Raw genomic sequence first — 18,131 nt, forward strand, 5'->3', positions numbered from 1 at the left:
TGTATTGTAGACCAGCCTTTACAACTGGTTGCGCTACACCAGTTTCTTTTTCTCCTTCTAACGCAGTCCCACAGTTCGGCCCGTAAGGGACGGACGTTAGATCCAATATCTCACCTTGACCTTCTTCTTGTAATCGTTGAGCTGTTCCGAGGCGGGATCCCTCATCGGGCAGGCCATCTCGCCGGTCGATCTCTCGCAGCTACGTCCGTAAAGTCGTCGAATCGAGGATGCGCGAGGCGCGGGAGCGGGCACGGCGCGGTACACGGGCGCAGACAAGTCTACCGACGTTACGCAGCGACTGGCCGGCGGCGGCGAAGGCGGGCTTTTATCACGCCCCTGCCGGGTCGCGGTAGACGAGAGGTAGAGGTGCGCGCGACTCCCGGCAACTTCACGCCGACGGAGGAGCAGCGGCGGGAGCGTTCGAAGGAGCCGGTCCGCACGCGCTCTCGACATACCTCGGCGCGATCCTAGAGCGGCATTCGCGATCCGATTTTGAATATACAGTGTTGGCCCCTTCGCAGGCTGTCCAGGGTTATTTTGCGGCCGCCGCAAAATTCGCTGACTTCTGGAAAAAAAAGAAATTGTCCTTTGTTCTGAATGTTTGCCAATTTTGTTCCTGTAATACAGTTGATTTGTAAAATTTAGATTTTCTTACATTATTGTAAAGTCAGTTCTAGCGAAAGTTGAGATCTCGTTCAATTACGCTTGATTTACCGAGTGTTCAGTCGCTCGAAGCGGTTTGCATGGTTTCCAAGCTCCTTAAAATTATCTTAAAAAGTAAAAGCTGTTTACTTCCAAGTAAACTCGAACCTAGATAAAAATGATATTCGAATTCTTTACGAGTATAAAAACGCGACAGTATTGCAGCCAAGTAATTTTAAACCAAATGTTGACAACTTTACGAGAAACTTTTAACACATATTGTTAGAAAGTTCCTTCGGATGAAAACGAGGGGGAAACCGCTGAGGACATTGTGGTGTACAGATTTGCGGCATTACTGGGCATTACTAGGGCATTTTTTGGGCATTACGTCTTGCTGGGGCATTATAAAGATAAAATAAGATAAAATAAGATACAATAAGATAAAACAAGATAAGATAAAGTAATGCCCACTGGGCATTAGTGGGCATTGGTGTACAAGATTTTGGTCAGCGGTTTCCCCCTCGGATCAAAACGTACGTTTGTACAAAGCAACGTGATTATTTTAATGTATTACTTATTTATTATAATTTAAATAAAACAGAGATATTAAAGATAAAAGTAAACAGGGAAACATAGATTTCTAATTACAGAGGTTAAATAACACGCAAGAATGTGCATTTGTACATGAGAGAGATGAATCTGACACGATGATAAAAAGCGTACCTTAAAAATATATGCTGATTAGATTATCACTGTTTGCCCAGAGTGCCATTAAAGATAACAAAATTATTCACGAACACGTCCAAGCGGACGGCTTGACAGTTTGCTGCAGCCACTAGATTGTATTTTGTTCGGTAAAAATAGAATCTCATGCCCCTCGCGAAACTTTGTTAATTTCGCTTTGCTGCGATGTGAAAATAGTTCAAGGAAACGTAACAAATCGGTCAGTATAGATGTGTATATCCACGTCAAAACAGCAATATATAAATCGACATATGTGAGCTCCAACATATTTTACAATTAGTAGAAACATTGCATAACATTGGAAAAGCAAAAACGAAATAAATATAATCTAATAAAACTACTGATGCGAGTCTTGTTACTTCGTGGAAACAAGTTTAATGCCGCTATGAATTAATCACAATATAACTAATTAAACATCGTTCTTTTTCCCTTTGGAAAAAACAGAACTGTGTTTTGCATGCATTAATCCGTACGAAACTACGGGGAAAATCGGTGCCGAGCGATTTACTTCCATAACTTCGTTTATTAATGCCGTTACAACGCCACCTGAGCCAGGTACAATTCCGAGCTCGACATTAAAAGCCGGCTCGCACGATAATGCGCAGCCCTCTTATCACACGTATCTAAAAATTGCCGTCTAAATCGCACCACCTCACTGTGGGAATTTACAAAAATTTCACTTCAGTCCGGATATCAGTTGGCTCGGCCGAGAGCTAAGAAGGACAAAGAGCAAAACATTCCACTTCGAAGCACACAATTCTCGTTGTAAACAATACAAACGACATTATCGGATCGCCGTTCCATATCTTTGGTAGCGTACTGAGGGTGGGCTAAAATATGCAAGGATAGAGAGGACAGATCTTACGTACTTGCAAAACAACTCTGCTCGTCCGCGAAAGGAAATTAAATAACAGATCTACATAACAGCGCTATATAAACATCTTATTGTTATTTACATCATTGGCGAGTTGCTCCTAATAATCGTGTAAACCGCTACATTTCGCCGAGCACAATCTAACGATGCTTGATCGAGGGGAGAGAAGAGAGGAATATATATAATAATTATATATATGTATGTATGTATATATATATATTATTATTATCATTATGTTCGACACGATGTACGCGAATAAAACTGATTAGGTCTGGAAAATAATATACTCTCCGACGAAAAATTAATATTACATTACGCCTAGGAATCTGCCTGAGTTTGCACGCACCTTGCATCCTCTGCGTACTGCGTATAACGGCGACTGAGAAACATTCACGCGACAGGTACATACTGCGAAGTACTTCGAACGAATGTCTGTTTTTCCTCTATTGTAGCAATTGTGGCAACGGCAGCTTCGAAACTCATCCCGTCCCGCGTTGTAGTGTCGTCGTCGCATTATCACAATGGTTAGTTGAAATAACGCTACCACCCCGCTATTCGTAAAACGTGATTATTGTAAAAATGAACACTCGTCGTGAAAAACTCTCCGGCACATGTCACTTAAACAGTTTGATCCTACGTACGCATGCTTAAGTTAAGGAATGCGCGGCTCAACGAGAAAGCGAGAGGATGATCCACATCGGAGTTGAAAATGATCTGCACCGATAAAATTTGTGAACCCTACGAAAATTCTGCCAGCACGCATGCAAGACACCACACGGTAAATACGTCTCTGCTATGGAAGAATGTCGCGACAACTGACTCGTGATTCGGAAAAACTCATGATTTGATACCATTGTCTCCGTTCTGCTAATATGAAAAATCGTGATAATTACTTTGGGAATTATTAACTCTGCTACGTTATATTAGTATATCTAGGTGTAGGTAGCACACATTAGTTCGCAGCGACGAGGCTCGCTCGCTCGAGCATCAATGATTCACAATCCGTAATCCGATAATCCGTGATCCGGTGATCCGTCGACGACACGCGTAATGCCGCGCTGCAAGCTGAGCCATCCAGCGAGTCACGCTTGTCCGTAGGCTAGCCATTGATTGGCATCGGTAGGGGACATTGCACTTGCCACACAATCAGATGACTCTGCTCACCGTGCTCTTCGTTGCTGATCGCAGTGTTCGATCGGTCCATGCTTTCCTCCGTCTCCTCCCCATCACCTGGAAGATGGTGAAAATGTTATTACTGGCGAATAAATATCCCCGAATGAGAGAAAACAGGCATAAGTTGCGTTTACTACAAGACAATGCATGATAGATGGGAAAGCCCAACCCCCAGAGAATAAGATATATGATGTACTGTCGCCTTTAAGAAGTCAGAATATTAAATTCTCCTCTCGTATACTTGTTCTTCAACTTTGATGTTTGTGCACGTGCGCAACGTGTGCACATGTGCGATAAACACGCAGGCAATCTGTAGAAATTCGAGATACCCCACAGTCATATATGTATTCAATATGCAAAGATTATAGCAATGTTGTTGTTAGTCGAACTTTATTCTACCGTGCAACAGTGGGAAATGTTGTTCTGTTAGTAAAAGATGCACCGATTAATAGTGCCGTTCGTCAGGACAGAGAAACGTTCATTCAAATCGAAATATATAGAAATCGACCACGCTTCTTGCTTCTCTCTGGGGGCATACCTGACCATCTGCCACACAATTAGGTGTGTCGCCACATCACTCTCGTCTTCAGCTTCGTCTGCTAAAATTGTGCAATAACTCGTTAAACACAAACTTAAATCACAACTTATAAGTCTTTACCGATTTTCGTACAACAAAAGACAATGATTGTAAAAATTCATTTCGTCTACAACGGCTGCGTTCTTTCAGAGTTTATTTCGGATTTGTAATTGAGACGCCATACCTCGCGCAAACCATTACAAAAATTTGCTTACCAACTCTAAAATCGATGTAACCCTCGCCGCCCGAGAGAACGAGCATCGCAGGCTGCGTTCCATCCGTCACCGCGCTCTGGCCACCGTGACCTAGAAGCGATTTAATTTGAAGTTATTAATCTCTCCGAGAAGAAACCTTGCTTGAAAAAAAAGGGAGAAAACTAATCGACATGTATGTATATCGAGAGACGATATCGGTCGTTCCGGAACTGACCGGGTACAGCGACGAACATCTTCACGGCGTCTCTGTGCCCGTGAAAACTAAGCTGCGCATGGGCCATACTGCAATAAGGTATGAAACTTCCCGGCACGACTCCTCGCTCCGACGCGAAGATCCTGACACCGACTCCCGGCGCGTCGCTCTTGTTGCTACCCGTCTGCACTCTGGACACCGCCATTGAGCCACCCGCACCTGCGGCAACGCGGTGTTACAGAGCTGGCGAGTGCCAGTGAATACGAGGATGCTGTCTCTTCACTTACTCTCCGACAATGGCACCGAGATTATCACTCCGTTACCGGTGCCGATCCACAGCCTGTTGGAGGAAATGAGCAGAGCGGTGATGCGCACGAAGGAGAAACCCAGTTTTCCCGTGCCGAGCATCTTGCTGACGTACGGCTCTATGTCGACGTCCTGGAGGTGCTGGTAGGTGTGAGCGTGATAGAGTCTCAACGTCGAGTCGAGCCTGATGCTGACCCACACGCCGTCGCCCAGCCACGCCAGCTGCCGCACTTGAGATTCTCTGCGAGGATGCGCGTCCACTGTGCACTGTAAAATAGAAAATTCTAGTTCTTATCGGTTTGTCAAGAGCTTCATCTTTATCTTTCTCCTTCTGTACATGTATCATATCCTTTTAAGAACAATCCCAGTCTGTACCTCAAGCGTCATCGAAATAGGATCGATCACGTGAATCTTGTTTCTGTATCCGCACCATACTGTCTTCCCGCTAACCGCGGTCATGCATCTAATGGAATGTTGAGGGCTGCCGAGCGTGATCACGTGATATTGAGACAAGTCCCATTGTCCGTCCACGCCTCTACGGAATATCGTTACAGTTCCGTCCGCTAAAGCGACCAGAACTCGGCCCTGCACGTGCCTAATGTGAAAAGGGGTTCCTATTAAATCTCTCATCAACAAAATCTTCCAGTTAGAGGCTCTCGCTTAAGTTTTCTTTCGTCTACGCTACGGTCCTTGCTACTCGAAAGAGCTACGTACACAATAGCTAACGCCGCATCCCTCAGCTTCACGGAGTGCAGGCACACCGACCACTTGGCAACGGCCGAATGAACGAAAACCGCGCCGTTTTGAGCTCCGAGCCACATGGTCGGTTGTATGGACGACATCTTCTCGATGGGCGTCTCTTCGGCAACCTCCTCCTTCGCCCCTTCGTTCACGGCGCCCTTGTCGTTCGATCGCGAGGGATGCGCCTCGCCGTTGTACCGTACGAAGTTCACCTTCCCCAGGTTCGCGGTCTCGCTGTCTATACTCTCCAGACTCTGCGGCTCGTTCGTGGAGTTCTGATCCGTCTCGGCAGACTTTTCGGTATTCTCGTTGGCCTGATCCTCCGACTGATTGTCAGACTCGCTCTTACTTTTGTCGACCTCGGCATTCTGATGATTTCTCTGGCCGTGCTGCTCCTCGGTCTCGTTCGCGTTCGCGACGTCCTCGCCGTCGTTGTTGTTCCCGTTGTCGTTCGCCGTGCCGTTCGCCGAGTTGCGAATCGAATTCTCGCTCGAGGACTGCGCGTAGTCGCTCTCCTTGGCACCGGGCACGCTCGCGATGCAGAGCAGGTGTCCCTGACACACGTTAAACACCTCGAGAACATCCGCCGGATTGTTCGCGTCTATCACCGTAACCTTGGACATCTTCTGCGTCGAGGTGCAGATCCAGACGAGCGAGCTCAGCTGTTGCTCCCATCGTTCCGCCTCGAGCCGTCGATTCTCGCTCTCCTGGAGCTCCTTGTCCAGGTGTTCCACGGCATCTTCAGCCTCCGCCTTCGCGTTGCTCGTTTCCTGAGCCTCGGCCGCGTAGAACACGCTGCCGCCGACCATGCAGCCGCCGTCGCGCGTCTTCCCGCCGCTCAGATTCACACCGGCGCCGCACCAAATCTGGCAAAACCAACCCGGTGAACTCACTCTCTTCATCAGGAAACGGAGGGGCAACGGTTCTAAATTCTCTTTTATCGATAAAAGTGCCGCTAAAATTTTGAAGGATTCTTATTGACTGAGAGAGATCTTCTACAGACACTTTTATCAATAAAAGAAGATTGAGAATATGAGCTAATGTAAACACGTACCTTCATGCCTGGCTCGGTTTCCTGCAGGGGTCGACAGTACACCGGAACTGGGACAGGGGGTTGCTTGACGGGAGCGCTTGGCTTCCCGGGTAAACTCCATCCGTAGGCTTGCAGACGGCCGTCCTCCTTCTTAACGTGCGCCCGCACCTGACGGTACTGCTCTCTTCGCTCGCTCGCGCGTCTCGCTACGAGCTTCTCGGACGATCTGCAACGACGACACGAATGTATTATATTAATTATCGCGCGCTCACGAGTCTCGAGAGAAGGGAAAAAGATCGTCGCAACTTTTCCGCGTTAGCAAACGGTAAACTGTGACTGTTGACTGTCCGTCCGACCATCCATCTCACCACCACACCTCCTCCGACCATTCTGCTTCCATCTCCATCGATTCTCACAGTCTCATTCTTGTCTCAAATTTACTGACATATGTAGGACACGTATGCTAGATACGGATATATCTATCGTACTTCTTAGAATCTGACGTTGAAGCGGAAAGTTAGAAGTAGAGCGGAACAGATTTACCTGCTGACCAATAAGCACCCCACCCGAAGCCAGAAAAACCAGGTATCTCTTGACAACGCCACGAGGGAGAGGCAAGGACGAAACCCGAACAACAAAAAGACCAAAAGCGCAGTAACAAGAGTGAAATAAAGGCCAAGTTTATAACGTAATCAAAACTTCATTTATTTCTTTCGATCAGTAACGATCGCATGTTATTATTTTTCCAAAGATTGTACAAATTCTGTATTTACAAAATTATGTGCTTCTTTTTTTTTTTCTTTTATTCAAACGTATTACTTGAAAAATTGACCTAATGGTTTAATTAGTGCAACTCCTGCATATTCAACAAGGTGTACATTATCGTAATATATACAAACCATGCTAGAACTTGATAATAAAACTTGACTAACGGGTAATTGATAAAAGAATTTTTAAGTAAAATTAAACGTGTGGTAATATCAAAACAGAATTATGGAAAGAACAATCTTAATGCCTCACAAAACGCTACACCGTTTCCACCTTGATGACACGCCCAGATCTAGTAAAATTTTCCTCTCTAGATACTTTGTTGAAAGCCAAAAAGATTACAGAGTGAAGCGAAAACTAGGTTAATACATATATACATCAATGCGCGCAAACTCGCCAGTAAACAGGCTAATTGTAAGATTATTCAGAAAAGACTCACGTCTTTCTAGCGCAATTGAGACTAATATCGTGAATCGTGACAAAAGATTACGGATCCCAACTGACCAAAGAGGATTCTAATCTGCAAAGATGAGCAATTCAGAAAGTCATACTAAATTTTTTCCCGGTATAAATCAGCCCCACGTGGATTATAAAACAGCATTACCTTTTTATACGTTTCGTCACTATGATTTTCGTTACAAAGAGTACCGAGGTTACGCATTGAATTGCAGCCTGCGTGTAAACTGTGTAACATTACGTATTCGCGAGAGACATTTTCCTTGGGAAAGAAAATGAACTCAAGCTCGTTAAACGATGATCAGATCAGGAGAAAAGTATAAAACGACAAAAGAACATTGATGAAAATAAGTTGTAACAGATTAAAATTAGGCAGATTTCGATGTGTCAAGTCGACGTAAAACATATCTACGTGCATGTAGTAAAATTTGATTAATTTCTCACATGGTGTCTCCTTGGTCGAGAAAGTCTTGGCGATTTTTCAACGTACGTCTACGCATGGCATCCAGGGGCGGCGCCGGGACGACCTGATTCGCCGGCGCGCTGTATCGTACGTGCGGCAGCGTGTGCGCGGAACGCACTAACGTCCCTCGATCGGCCGGGCCTGTGAAGAGGTTGCTAAAACTAGAACGAGAAAAGGACGGATCAATCCCCTTTTGGTCCATTTCCCTTATCGTTTTAGGTTCGGCAGAGCGATAGACACATACAACTTCCACACCGAACCCTTTCCACCCGAGATACTGGAAGGATCGGTCTTGCTGGCTCTTATCATCTCCGTCCACCTCACAGCCTCTTGGAGCTCCATAAACCGTTCCTTATACTGATTTCGTTCCATGAGCACTCTTGCCATTTCCACGCGCGTAAACCGCTTCCTTTGAGACAGAGGCACGTCCTCCTCGTCGTCGCTTTTCGTCGCTTTGGCCGCCGCCTCTGCCTCTTCCTTCACCTTCTTCAGCTCTTCCTCGAGGGCGGCGATTCGTTGCCGCAATCGTTCGCGCGCCTGCTGTAAACCTCGCACCTCCTCCCGTAATATTTCTTGCTCACTGGAATGTTCAAGTTTCTAATAATATCTAGAAATTATATCGGTGTTGCAATGAGAAGGATTTAACAGTGACTTACCTCGTTAATTCGTCCACTTTCACAATTAGATCGTCTTTGACAACGTTAAGCGCGTTCCTGCAAGGGAATATCTAATGTTAGAGACTGTTAAGATATAGAATAAAGTTGCGTTACTTTATTAACAAAATTAAAAACGTACTTTGTTGCTAGCAATTCATTGTTCTCCATAATCAGATTTTCTACCTCCTTTCCCATGCCTGTAAAAAAAATAGATAAATGTATCGCAACACAACTTCTTTTACAGAGACCAAATGTATTATACTTAAACATTGTTTTACTTCTTGAGAGTGTGTTATATTTAAAATTCCAATTTTTTTTTAATTGCAATGTCACATAGCAGGTAAGAGAGATAAGAAGCTATTGTAATTAGAATTTCTCATTCTTCTCCGTAGGTAGTTGTTATATAGAAAGCAAATTTGAGAATAACTGTCCTGTCAACGTGATCTGGTGTTAATTACTGGGAAAAATGTGTATCGTACATCGTGTATATCGTACGAAAACGTATTAACGTATTATTAGCATATCTTACCAAAGAAGTTGTCATTAACTGCATGGTAAATTAGTGTCATGCGATCGCGTGTTGCAGGTACACGAGCCAGCACAGGATGCGGTAGCAAATAATGAAACACAATACAAAGATAATATAAGTTGAGGAAACTGTTAACTGAAAAGATGGGCGGATGAATGAATTAATGAACGTATGTGCATACCGCGAAAGTCGCGGAATGGAATCAAACGTACCTGATGAAGCGTATTCTCCAGGATGTACCAAGCTTCCTGAAATCAATCGAACGTACCGATTTAGCGCTTCGGAAGGACCGAAAAACGAGCTTTAAGATATTTCCGCGTGACGTGAATGCAATACCGGTGATATCTGCGCCTTCGTCCATTTCGCCCAGCGCGTCCGCATCTTGGAAACTCAGCTCCTGATACAGCGTGTTGCCGCTTCGTTGTTCTCTCTCGGTCCTGCTTCTACCTCCCGGCGTGGTCGCTAACTTCTCTATGCCCGCGGTCGGCGTCGTTGGCGTCACTAAAGTTGGCGGTATTTCCGTTTCCGGACTTTCGTCTGCAAAGACACATCCTTAACTCAGAGTCTCACAATTGCAACGAAAAGTCTACAGGATCTTATCGAACGCGACATACGTCTAGATATAGCTGTAGTCTTGTTCTCTTGTAACGGTTTATCAGTTAGTTGGCTCTTGTCGGATTTCTCGATAGCGGCTTCGATGCTACTGTCCAACATTTCGGTTCTCAGGTTAACGACATTTGGTACGATATCCTCTTGAACGTCCTCGGCGTTTATGCTCGCCTCCAAGCTCTGAAAGCCGTAACTAAGCGGGCCGGAGCTGCGCGACATATGAGCAAGTCCGAGGGAAGGTAGCCGCGATGGCGCACGGCTGGCGGACACGCTCTCCAATCTTTCCGTGCTACCAACCAGCATTTTGGTCCTCTCCATGTAATCGACATGGGTCTTAAATAATTCCGTGTATCTGTCGTGCAGCCGGGAATACTCGCGTTTCAATTCAGCTTCCTTCTCCTCGAGCCGACCAACTGCGAAAAAAAATGTTGAATATTCAGTGGTGTGCGTAATCTGCGAGTGTCAAGTTCTGGACACGGAACATCCTCCACATTTTTCATTCATGTGGTAAACAACATTTACGCAAATAGAGCTCTTCAATTTAAATAATCATTTACTTTAGATAGCAGGCATTTATCGCCAGTGTAAAAGCAAGCAAATGACCATTTATTATAAAGCGTCAAGTGACAAAATACAACAGCATTATAAATAAAATTATACGAGGAAAATCGGAAAGAGATATCGTTTCTTTAATATGAAGTTATTCTCTGTATTTTATGTTACTTCTTTGGACGTTCATGATTATGATTGCAAAACTCAGTCAAGAACATATTAGACAATTTTGTCGTGGTAATAATGCAGCCACGGTCTATAGAAACTCTATTTAGAGTATTCTCTCAGTACAACTAATAATTCCATTATTTTTTCAGATCACTGCAGTATTAGCGGATAAAAATTTGAGAGTGACGTTCAAGTCGTCTCATTCAGAGGCGAGTTCTCTATTATGAGATAGGTTTTTAGTTTGAGATAACAGCTTTTCAATACCTAAATTCAATCACAAATCTTTTTTCGCGACGATCACACAATGGTGAATTTTCCACTAAACAGATTTCGCTCCAAGGGCAACAAATGCATGGCGGAATCAACAGATGACGCCTATTAATTTAACCGAAAGCCCGCTATCTCATAACAGGGGACTTTCCTCTAAATCATAGAAAATGAGGGCAGTTATATTCTTAAATAAAAAAAACTAGGAAAATCTATATAATTTATAAAAACGATATTACTTTCCGATCCCCCTGATATATAAAATAACAGAGTATGAGAATGAGTGAAGAAAATAACAAATCAGCAAGGAACGACAAGAAATGGATGGTAAATCGGCACCTTGGGTTCCACGCACAATCCCTATCACAGAGTGGCGGACAAGAATGAGTATGAATAACATAAAACAAAAGAAGAAAATCTTCTACTCTACTGTAGAGGGAAGAACTGTGAATGGGTAGACTGGAAGCGCCAATGGCATTTGTACCGTGATCGTGAGAGTTCTTAGTCTTCAGTTCCAGCATTCTTACGATAGACTCCAAGCTGTCGATCTTCGACAGCAGCTCCTTCCTCTCATCCTCGGAAATGTCTTCCAATTCGAGAAGTTTCTGATACAAAACGTAATCACGTTACATCACGGCGCAACTGTATTGTTATCTTGTGCAATTTATAGCCGATGCGTTTGAAAGGGGCCAAGCAGTTACCTGATCCGACGCTTTTCTCAGTTGCTTCTCCCTTTCGTACTGCGTGACAAGCTGCTCGTTATCCTCTCTCAGCAGCTCCAGTTCGACCTCGCGCTCTTGATTCTCGGTGTACGATATATCCAGACATTCTAACACATTGACTAGCAGAGGCATCAAGTCTTTCACTACATCCTCGTCGTATCTCGCTATCATCTTCTCGAACTCTTGATAGATGCTGCCTGCCAAGGACTGCACCTTCTCCGACATGACGACATGGCTATCCTCGTGTGTGCCGTAGACCGTTTCTTGATCCATTTTGACCAGTGTTGTGTATATATATCTATACCTATATATATATATATCTATCTATATACCTGCAACAATGATAACACATTCAGATTGGATTAAAGAAGCAGTGATTCACCAATCGCTCCATTCTATACACATATACTAGCAAGACTCAACAACGCTTTGTTTCCAAGGAAATTTATCAGCGATGTGTAGGTGGCAAAAAATGCTTCAAGTACATTTTCAAAGCACGGCAATCCAAGTAGCATAAAGAGTGAAACGTGTACAAAGCGTTTAAGAAATTTTTGCCGGCAAAATACCGGCGAGAGCTTGGCGAACTTTGCTGACAGGTGTCATGGAAATGTCCGGAATGGATTCCGATCGGAGTCGCTCCATTATTTCCTGGATTTCTGCCACGTTTTCCAGGGGAAGCGGAATAATTCCGATCGGAATCCGCTCCAAACACTTCCACGATCGACGTCCAGACGCGGCAGATTGACTGTAGAAGCTGAGCGACGTGTACTGTCTTGTGACCATTTAAATGACTACGAAACGAGACGAATCTTGCTCGGCTTCTGCTGGCAGATTATGTCAGACTGAGGCGACATTTTGCTCGAATCCGCAAAGAGTTACCGAATAGCTCAGTTTGCCGACACTGTCAACAGAACGTTAGCAGAAAACCGTGAATCTGTTAATGGCAGATTAGCTGTAGAAACCAAGTGTAATCTGTCACCTCGTGATCGTTTGACAGGTCCATTCTATTTGAATGGCGAAATGACACGATTCTGCTTCACTTCCGCTGTCAGATCGGCTGTTAGGCGGACAAAGCACACGAGGCCTGACGCAGACGTAACACCGATGGCAATCCGCGAGCGAACCGCCAGAGCGCAGCCAACATTTTACTCCTCCCCGAGGTCCACTCGGGCGGCCAATCTGCGACATCTGGTCGCGAGGGGAAGGGACGGAAACCGAAAGAAAAAAAGCAGGAAAAAAGACGCATTTTGCCGCGCTGTTGCACAACTCAACTCTTTGGACTCGATACGCCGACAGTTACGTTGCACTTTTCACAGCCAATTAAACGAGTCCCGGGCCGCGGGACTTCGTCGAGGGCGTTGAAGGGCGCAGAGCGCGTGTCTCCAGGAAGTGTAGAGCACGAAGAAACGCGTCCACTCGGTGCTGCTCGGCGATGCGGAGGCGGCGGCTGCTGCTCGGCGGCGGTCCACCGCGAACGGCGCTCGTCGTCGGGCACATAACTCCGCTTATAACCTCCTGCGTGCGACAGCGTCGCGCGGGGTACGCGGGCGGACGCGCTCGAGCGGCCTCGTGTCGTTTCGCTGCGCGGGGATCGGCGGACGCTCGCTCGACACCGCGCGCTCGCGGTGTCTCATCGCATCACCTGCGCGTCGTCGTCCTCCTCCTCCTCTCTCGCTCTCTTCCGTCGCGCGTCACTCTCGTCCTCGTCGTGGACACAGCCGTGGTCTCACCTCCTCGGCCACCTCGCGCGCCGCGCCACTCGCGGGCCGCACGCGCCAACGGACGGACGGGAGCGATCGCCGACGATCGCGCGTGACGTCTCGCACAACCACTGCCCCGCGCGCGCTCTCTCTTTTTGCTTCCTCTTTCCTCTCGCTCGGGGTCCAAACGCGAGCGCGCACGGCCCGACACTTTGACGGTCGCGCGACGCGACAGGTGCACGCTCTCTCTCTCTCCTTCCCGCGCGAACTCCGGAGCGCGACTGTCAATCGACGGCGACACGGCCGGCCCTCGCGCAGTTTCTCGCGGTCCCCTTCGACCCCGATTGCAACGTGTTACGGAAATAGACGCGCGACATCCCCGTCTCCGCGAACGACGTTACCTTCGCCTGCTCTCTCTCTCGGTTCACTTCCGTTAGGTGGCCGTGGCGTCATCCGACGGCTGCTGCCATGCCGCGATTCTCGAGGGACGCAGACTGGCGGTTGATAGCGCGCTTATCATTGACCGACGCGTATCTACGTGGCGCAATTGGACGCATCCACGCCGACGCGTCGCGAGGTCCGCGCTGATCGGAGGTTCTTCTCACGCGGGAGAGAAAAATAAGGGGGGGACGGGAATGGACATTTACGCGGCGAGCGTGGCGCGTGGATACGCGCGCGCTGTTCAAAAACGAACGAACCGAGGGGTCGGAGTTTAAATCTCTCCGCTCGAGCACGCCGCTGGTTTGGTTTTATTCGAACGCCACCCCTCGGGGAAGAAAGTCGGCAACCACCGAGAGATGCTTACAATCGTTTCCTTTCGTCTCGCAATGTACATTCATCTCTTTTTGAAATGCAGGAATTTTTGCGGACTCGAAGCAACACGCGACCAGACGGACCTTTAAATTGTCTCGAACCCTGGTTGCGCCAATTTCCGCTGCGCGCGGCAAAAACTACAGGCGGCCCAAATTCGATCTGGATGGAATGGATGTTCTGGTTCGGTCCAAACGCGCGATGAGCGCAACTGCAGTTTATTTTGTCATCGCACAGTTTACATCGATTTAAAAAACCTCCTACGTAACGAAAGAGAGACGAGGAAAAGTACTCTCGCAGTATACGTCGCATAAGCGTTACGAGAGAGAAAAAGAAAACAAATTTACATCAACGAGACATTGTAACATTGCACGTTACTTGCTTAATATCATTGCTATACTAGATTATAATGTATACGCCAACTGTAATTACTGTATCGCTGTACCGGTCCGTACAATCTAGGATACGGCAATACAGTGTTCACGGTAATTACAGTACTTAGTAAAATCAATTAGTAACGCCCGCGAAATCCGCCACCGCCGCCGTTCCAGTTTCCGCCTCGGCCGCGTGGACCAACGCCGTATCCCCTGTTGTAGCCCCCCCTGTACCCGCCGCCACCGCCGCCGCTGAAACCGCCGGACTCGCTCGAGACCGGGCCGCGGTAACCGCCGCTGCCGCGCATCATTTTCGGGGGTGTGTTGTAGCTCGGACGAAAGTTGCTCCACCTCCGGGCGGTTTGGAAGCCGCCGCTGGTCACCTGCTCGAGCTCGTGGCGGCAAGCGTTCATGCTGCACAACGCCTTGATCACGTTCATCACCTGCCGAGGAGGGAAAACGGATTTTCATTTGCCAGGCTTATCGGGAAACGTCATCGTGTACCGAGCGTTGCGGAAAAAAAGAGGAGAAAGAGAAAGGGATCTTTAACATCAAGAGTTTGACGCCGGCAAATGATTAACGACGATGAAGCTTTTAATCGACCATGACTGCCGATGCGTTTTTAACGCAGAAAATTTATTGCGAAAAAATATTATCGAAAAATATATAAATTGGTAATATTTTTCGCAACAAATTTTCTGTGTTAAAAGCACATCGCCAGTCACGGTCGGATTAGATGCTCGATCATTGAAAGGGATCTTTGTTGGCGCAAAGATCTTACATCTGTCGTGGAAAAGAAAAATAGCAACAAAATGATCGTCACTGGCTTTAATACACTTTTCTCCAATTAAACGTATTTTCATTTACTTCAGTCAGCGGCACACGATGCTATTTTGTCAGCTGATCTACTCTGATCAAGTCAGCTGATCAAGTCAGCTGATCTACTCTGCATCCTTATTGGATCTTGCAAGAAATCCAGTGGGCAAAACAGCATCGTGTGTCGCTGGCTTTAGAAATATTTCAAATCTGTCTTTTTTTTTGTAAGAATTTGGAATCTTTTTAATACAAATTTTAATAGACAAACGATTAAATAGAAAATCTTTTGCGCCAACTTGATTATACGTGAATTTCGAGATCCAAGATCCAAATAATTGAAGAGCCAAATACATTCAGATGTAAATGTGCTGAATAACTTTTTCAAGTCGATGACGTCCTCGCTCTTGGAGAAATGAAATTCGATGTATACCTTCTCCTCGGTTGGATTCAACTCTAGGATCGCTTCTGGATCCTTGGACGCCCGAACTACGAGACTCTCCAGGGCGGGTCGCAGAGCGACTATGGCCGCCGCGTGTTGCGGATTAATGTCCAAGTTAATCCAGTTGTCCAGCCTAATCACCCCGTCCACGTACTCCACCTTGCGCGATCCAAACAGCAGCAGGTGTATAGGCGACACCATGGTCATTTGCTTGCAGGACACGGCTTTCGTGCGAATCTAACGAGACAAGAAAGAGCGTCACCGGGGAGGGGGTTCGAAAAAACAAAAGACAGATATTTACAAAGCTTACCTTTTCACCGAACACGAAGAACGGGAACGGGAAGTTTTGCTCCAAGTTGCTGCAATTCACCGACGTCTTGTGAATCAGCGCGGCCTTCGACTCCGTAGTGAGAACCTTCCGCTTCTCCTTGTGGTAGCACACGTTGGGGTACAGGCCCATGCACAGCAGCGCAGTGATGGTGTCGAGGCGCGGGTCCGCGCCCGCCTGATAATTCAACGGAATCGGGCATAGAGTCTCCTCAGGGAAGCCGGCGCTCTGCAGCAGCGACTGCAGTTGATTCTGCACACAAAAGAACAACGGGAATAACGTGGTGGCGATTCCGCGCGGAGGGCGCGACGGCGAGCCGCTGTGTTTCACCGACCTTAGCTTCCCAGGTGATCCGCAAGGTCGGCAGGCTCAGGCTCTTGGAGTCGCAGAACGCCTGTTCCGCCCACTCGCCGCCGCTTCTCGCCTCCTCCCACGCTTGAAAAGCGTGGAACATCGCGACGTGGTCGCTGTACCGCGCGCCGGCGAACCACTTTTGCTGAGTGGTCAGCCTCCGCATGTCCGGGCCCATGTTGTACACCTCGGGGAAAGTCGTGCTGTTCGCGGCCATTGTCGAGAGCGCGTCGCCTACGCGGAACATGCATCCCAGGATCATCATTTTCCCCAGCCTCGGTTCTATGGGCAGACGCGCCAGGATCTTGCCGAGAGGCGTCAACTCGTCGTTCTTATCCAAGCACTTCATTTCTGCACGACATACCGTTGTAAAAAGTCTCGTGATCGCTACAAGGTGGCTGTAGAAAAAGGACACGTACCTCTTAGGACGACCTCCGCCTCGATCACAGCGTCGATGGGCGGCGGCTCGATCGCCTTAGACAGGAATTGGCCGATGTTGCCCAGTCGCAGCAGTTTGATGCTCAACGCCAGCTCGTGCAGAGGCGTCCTGAACATCTCCGGTGTCATGTGCTCGTCCATCTTGTTGAATCGGGCCTTCGAGCACAGATGGAAACAGAAGCCGGGTTTGACGCGGCCCGCTCTACCCTTGCGTTGCTCCAGATTCGTCTTGCTGGCCCAGACAGTCGCGTAATTGGTCATATTGTTATGCGAAGTGAACAGCTTCATTTTGGCCTTGCAAGAGTCGATAACGTAGACGACATCGTTGATCGTGATCGAGGTCTCTGCGATATTCGTGGACAAAATGATCTTCGTTACGTATGTCGGCACGGGATCGAAGACCTTACGCTGATCTTCTCTAGGTAATTGCGAGTGCAGCGGAATGATGAGGTAGGACGACCCGCCAAAGACGGCGTGCTGCTGAAGGTGCTTCATCAACGCGAATATCATGTTCCAGCCGGGGAGGAAGATGAGCACGGCACCCGGGATCTCCTGCTTTTTTACGTACATAAGCAGCGCCTCTATCAACTCGAAGCTTATCTCCTTTTCCGTCATCTGCGCCATGGCGTTCTTTGTCGCAATGGAGTAATTGTTGCCAATGACCTCGTTCAGATTCTCCTCCGGTTCTCCATCCGCCAACGGCAGATCGTCCGCCGAGTCCTTGGACTTGCGCTTCCAGTTGCCCGCCGGGGGAATGAAATTTGTCAGCTGTATACAGTCCTCCAGGAAGTACTGTTGGACGGGAAACGCCCTGCCGGGAATCTCCACCACCGGGCAGTTGTTGAAGTACTCGCTGAACAGCGTCGTGTCGATCGTAGCCGACATGAGGATGATCCTGAGCTCGGGGTAAATGTGGATCATGTCTCTGAGCACCACCATGATGAAGTCCGAGTTGACGTCGCGCTCGTGGATCTCGTCGACGATGACGTGCGACACGCCCCTGAGGCCGCCCTCCAGTTTTCTCAGGAGTACGCCGACGGTGCAGAACATTATGCTGGCGTAGGGTCTCGGCAGGCACGACTCGAACCGCACGGAGTACCCGACCGACTGTCCCAAGGTCTCGCATCTCTCGGTGGCGACTCGGTCGGCCACGGACACGGCAGAGATTCGTCTCGGCTGAGTGACGA

At 47.6% G+C, this 18,131-nt stretch overlaps 3 protein-coding genes across 5 annotated transcripts in view; all 3 read right to left on the reverse strand.

Annotated features, from left to right (window-relative positions):
* Nucleotides 1–468, reverse strand: part of LOC105567222 (catalase) — a 12,291-nt gene extending 11,823 nt beyond the window's left edge. Inside the window, exon 1 of the mRNA XM_012021903.1 lies at nucleotides 115–468. Coding sequence (XP_011877293.1) covers nucleotides 115–453 — 339 coding nt within the window. The 5' untranslated portion in view covers nucleotides 454–468. The remainder of the gene's footprint in view (nucleotides 1–114) is intronic.
* Nucleotides 469–1,889: 1,421 nt separating this feature from the next.
* LOC105567224 (JNK-interacting protein 3) lies at nucleotides 1,890–14,040 on the reverse strand. Of its 3 annotated transcripts, XM_012021908.1 has the most exons (19): nucleotides 12,961–14,040; nucleotides 11,668–12,020; nucleotides 11,451–11,571; nucleotides 9,985–10,392; nucleotides 9,707–9,907; nucleotides 9,583–9,618; nucleotides 9,371–9,388; nucleotides 8,981–9,038; nucleotides 8,842–8,898; nucleotides 8,430–8,765; nucleotides 8,167–8,346; nucleotides 6,520–6,724; nucleotides 5,439–6,331; nucleotides 5,100–5,319; nucleotides 4,706–4,991; nucleotides 4,440–4,637; nucleotides 4,226–4,315; nucleotides 3,972–4,032; nucleotides 3,414–3,490 (listed from the first exon to the last, which is right to left on the reverse strand). In XM_012021908.1, the coding sequence occupies exons 2-19, from the start codon at nucleotides 11,959–11,961 to the stop codon at nucleotides 3,487–3,489; spliced, it is 3,666 nt and encodes a 1,221-aa protein (XP_011877298.1). In that variant the 5' UTR covers nucleotides 11,962–12,020; nucleotides 12,961–14,040; the 3' UTR covers nucleotides 3,414–3,486. The 3 variants fall into 3 exon arrangements, with proteins under 3 accessions (XP_011877295.1, XP_011877297.1, XP_011877298.1); XM_012021905.1 differs by lacking the exon at nucleotides 3,972–4,032 and having other exon boundaries at nucleotides 1,890–3,490; nucleotides 12,961–14,037; XM_012021907.1 differs by lacking the exons at nucleotides 3,972–4,032; nucleotides 9,371–9,388 and having other exon boundaries at nucleotides 1,890–3,490; nucleotides 12,961–14,038.
* A 342-nt stretch (nucleotides 14,041–14,382) lies between these two features.
* Nucleotides 14,383–18,131, reverse strand: part of LOC105567320 (dosage compensation regulator) — a 7,624-nt gene continuing 3,875 nt past the window's right edge. Inside the window, exons 7-11 of the mRNA XM_012022101.1 lie at nucleotides 16,926–18,131; nucleotides 16,490–16,857; nucleotides 16,138–16,407; nucleotides 15,819–16,064; nucleotides 14,383–15,015 (exon numbers count right to left, since the gene is read on the reverse strand). Of these exons, the coding sequence (XP_011877491.1) occupies nucleotides 14,710–15,015; nucleotides 15,819–16,064; nucleotides 16,138–16,407; nucleotides 16,490–16,857; nucleotides 16,926–18,131 (2,396 nt within the window). The 3' untranslated portion in view covers nucleotides 14,383–14,709. The remainder of the gene's footprint in view (nucleotides 15,016–15,818; nucleotides 16,065–16,137; nucleotides 16,408–16,489; nucleotides 16,858–16,925) is intronic.

Source organism: Vollenhovia emeryi, unplaced genomic scaffold (assembly GCF_000949405.1).
Source record: "Vollenhovia emeryi isolate VEMERY1.0 unplaced genomic scaffold, V.emery_V1.0 DF939139.1, whole genome shotgun sequence".
Taxonomy (NCBI): Eukaryota; Metazoa; Arthropoda; class Insecta; order Hymenoptera; family Formicidae; genus Vollenhovia; species Vollenhovia emeryi.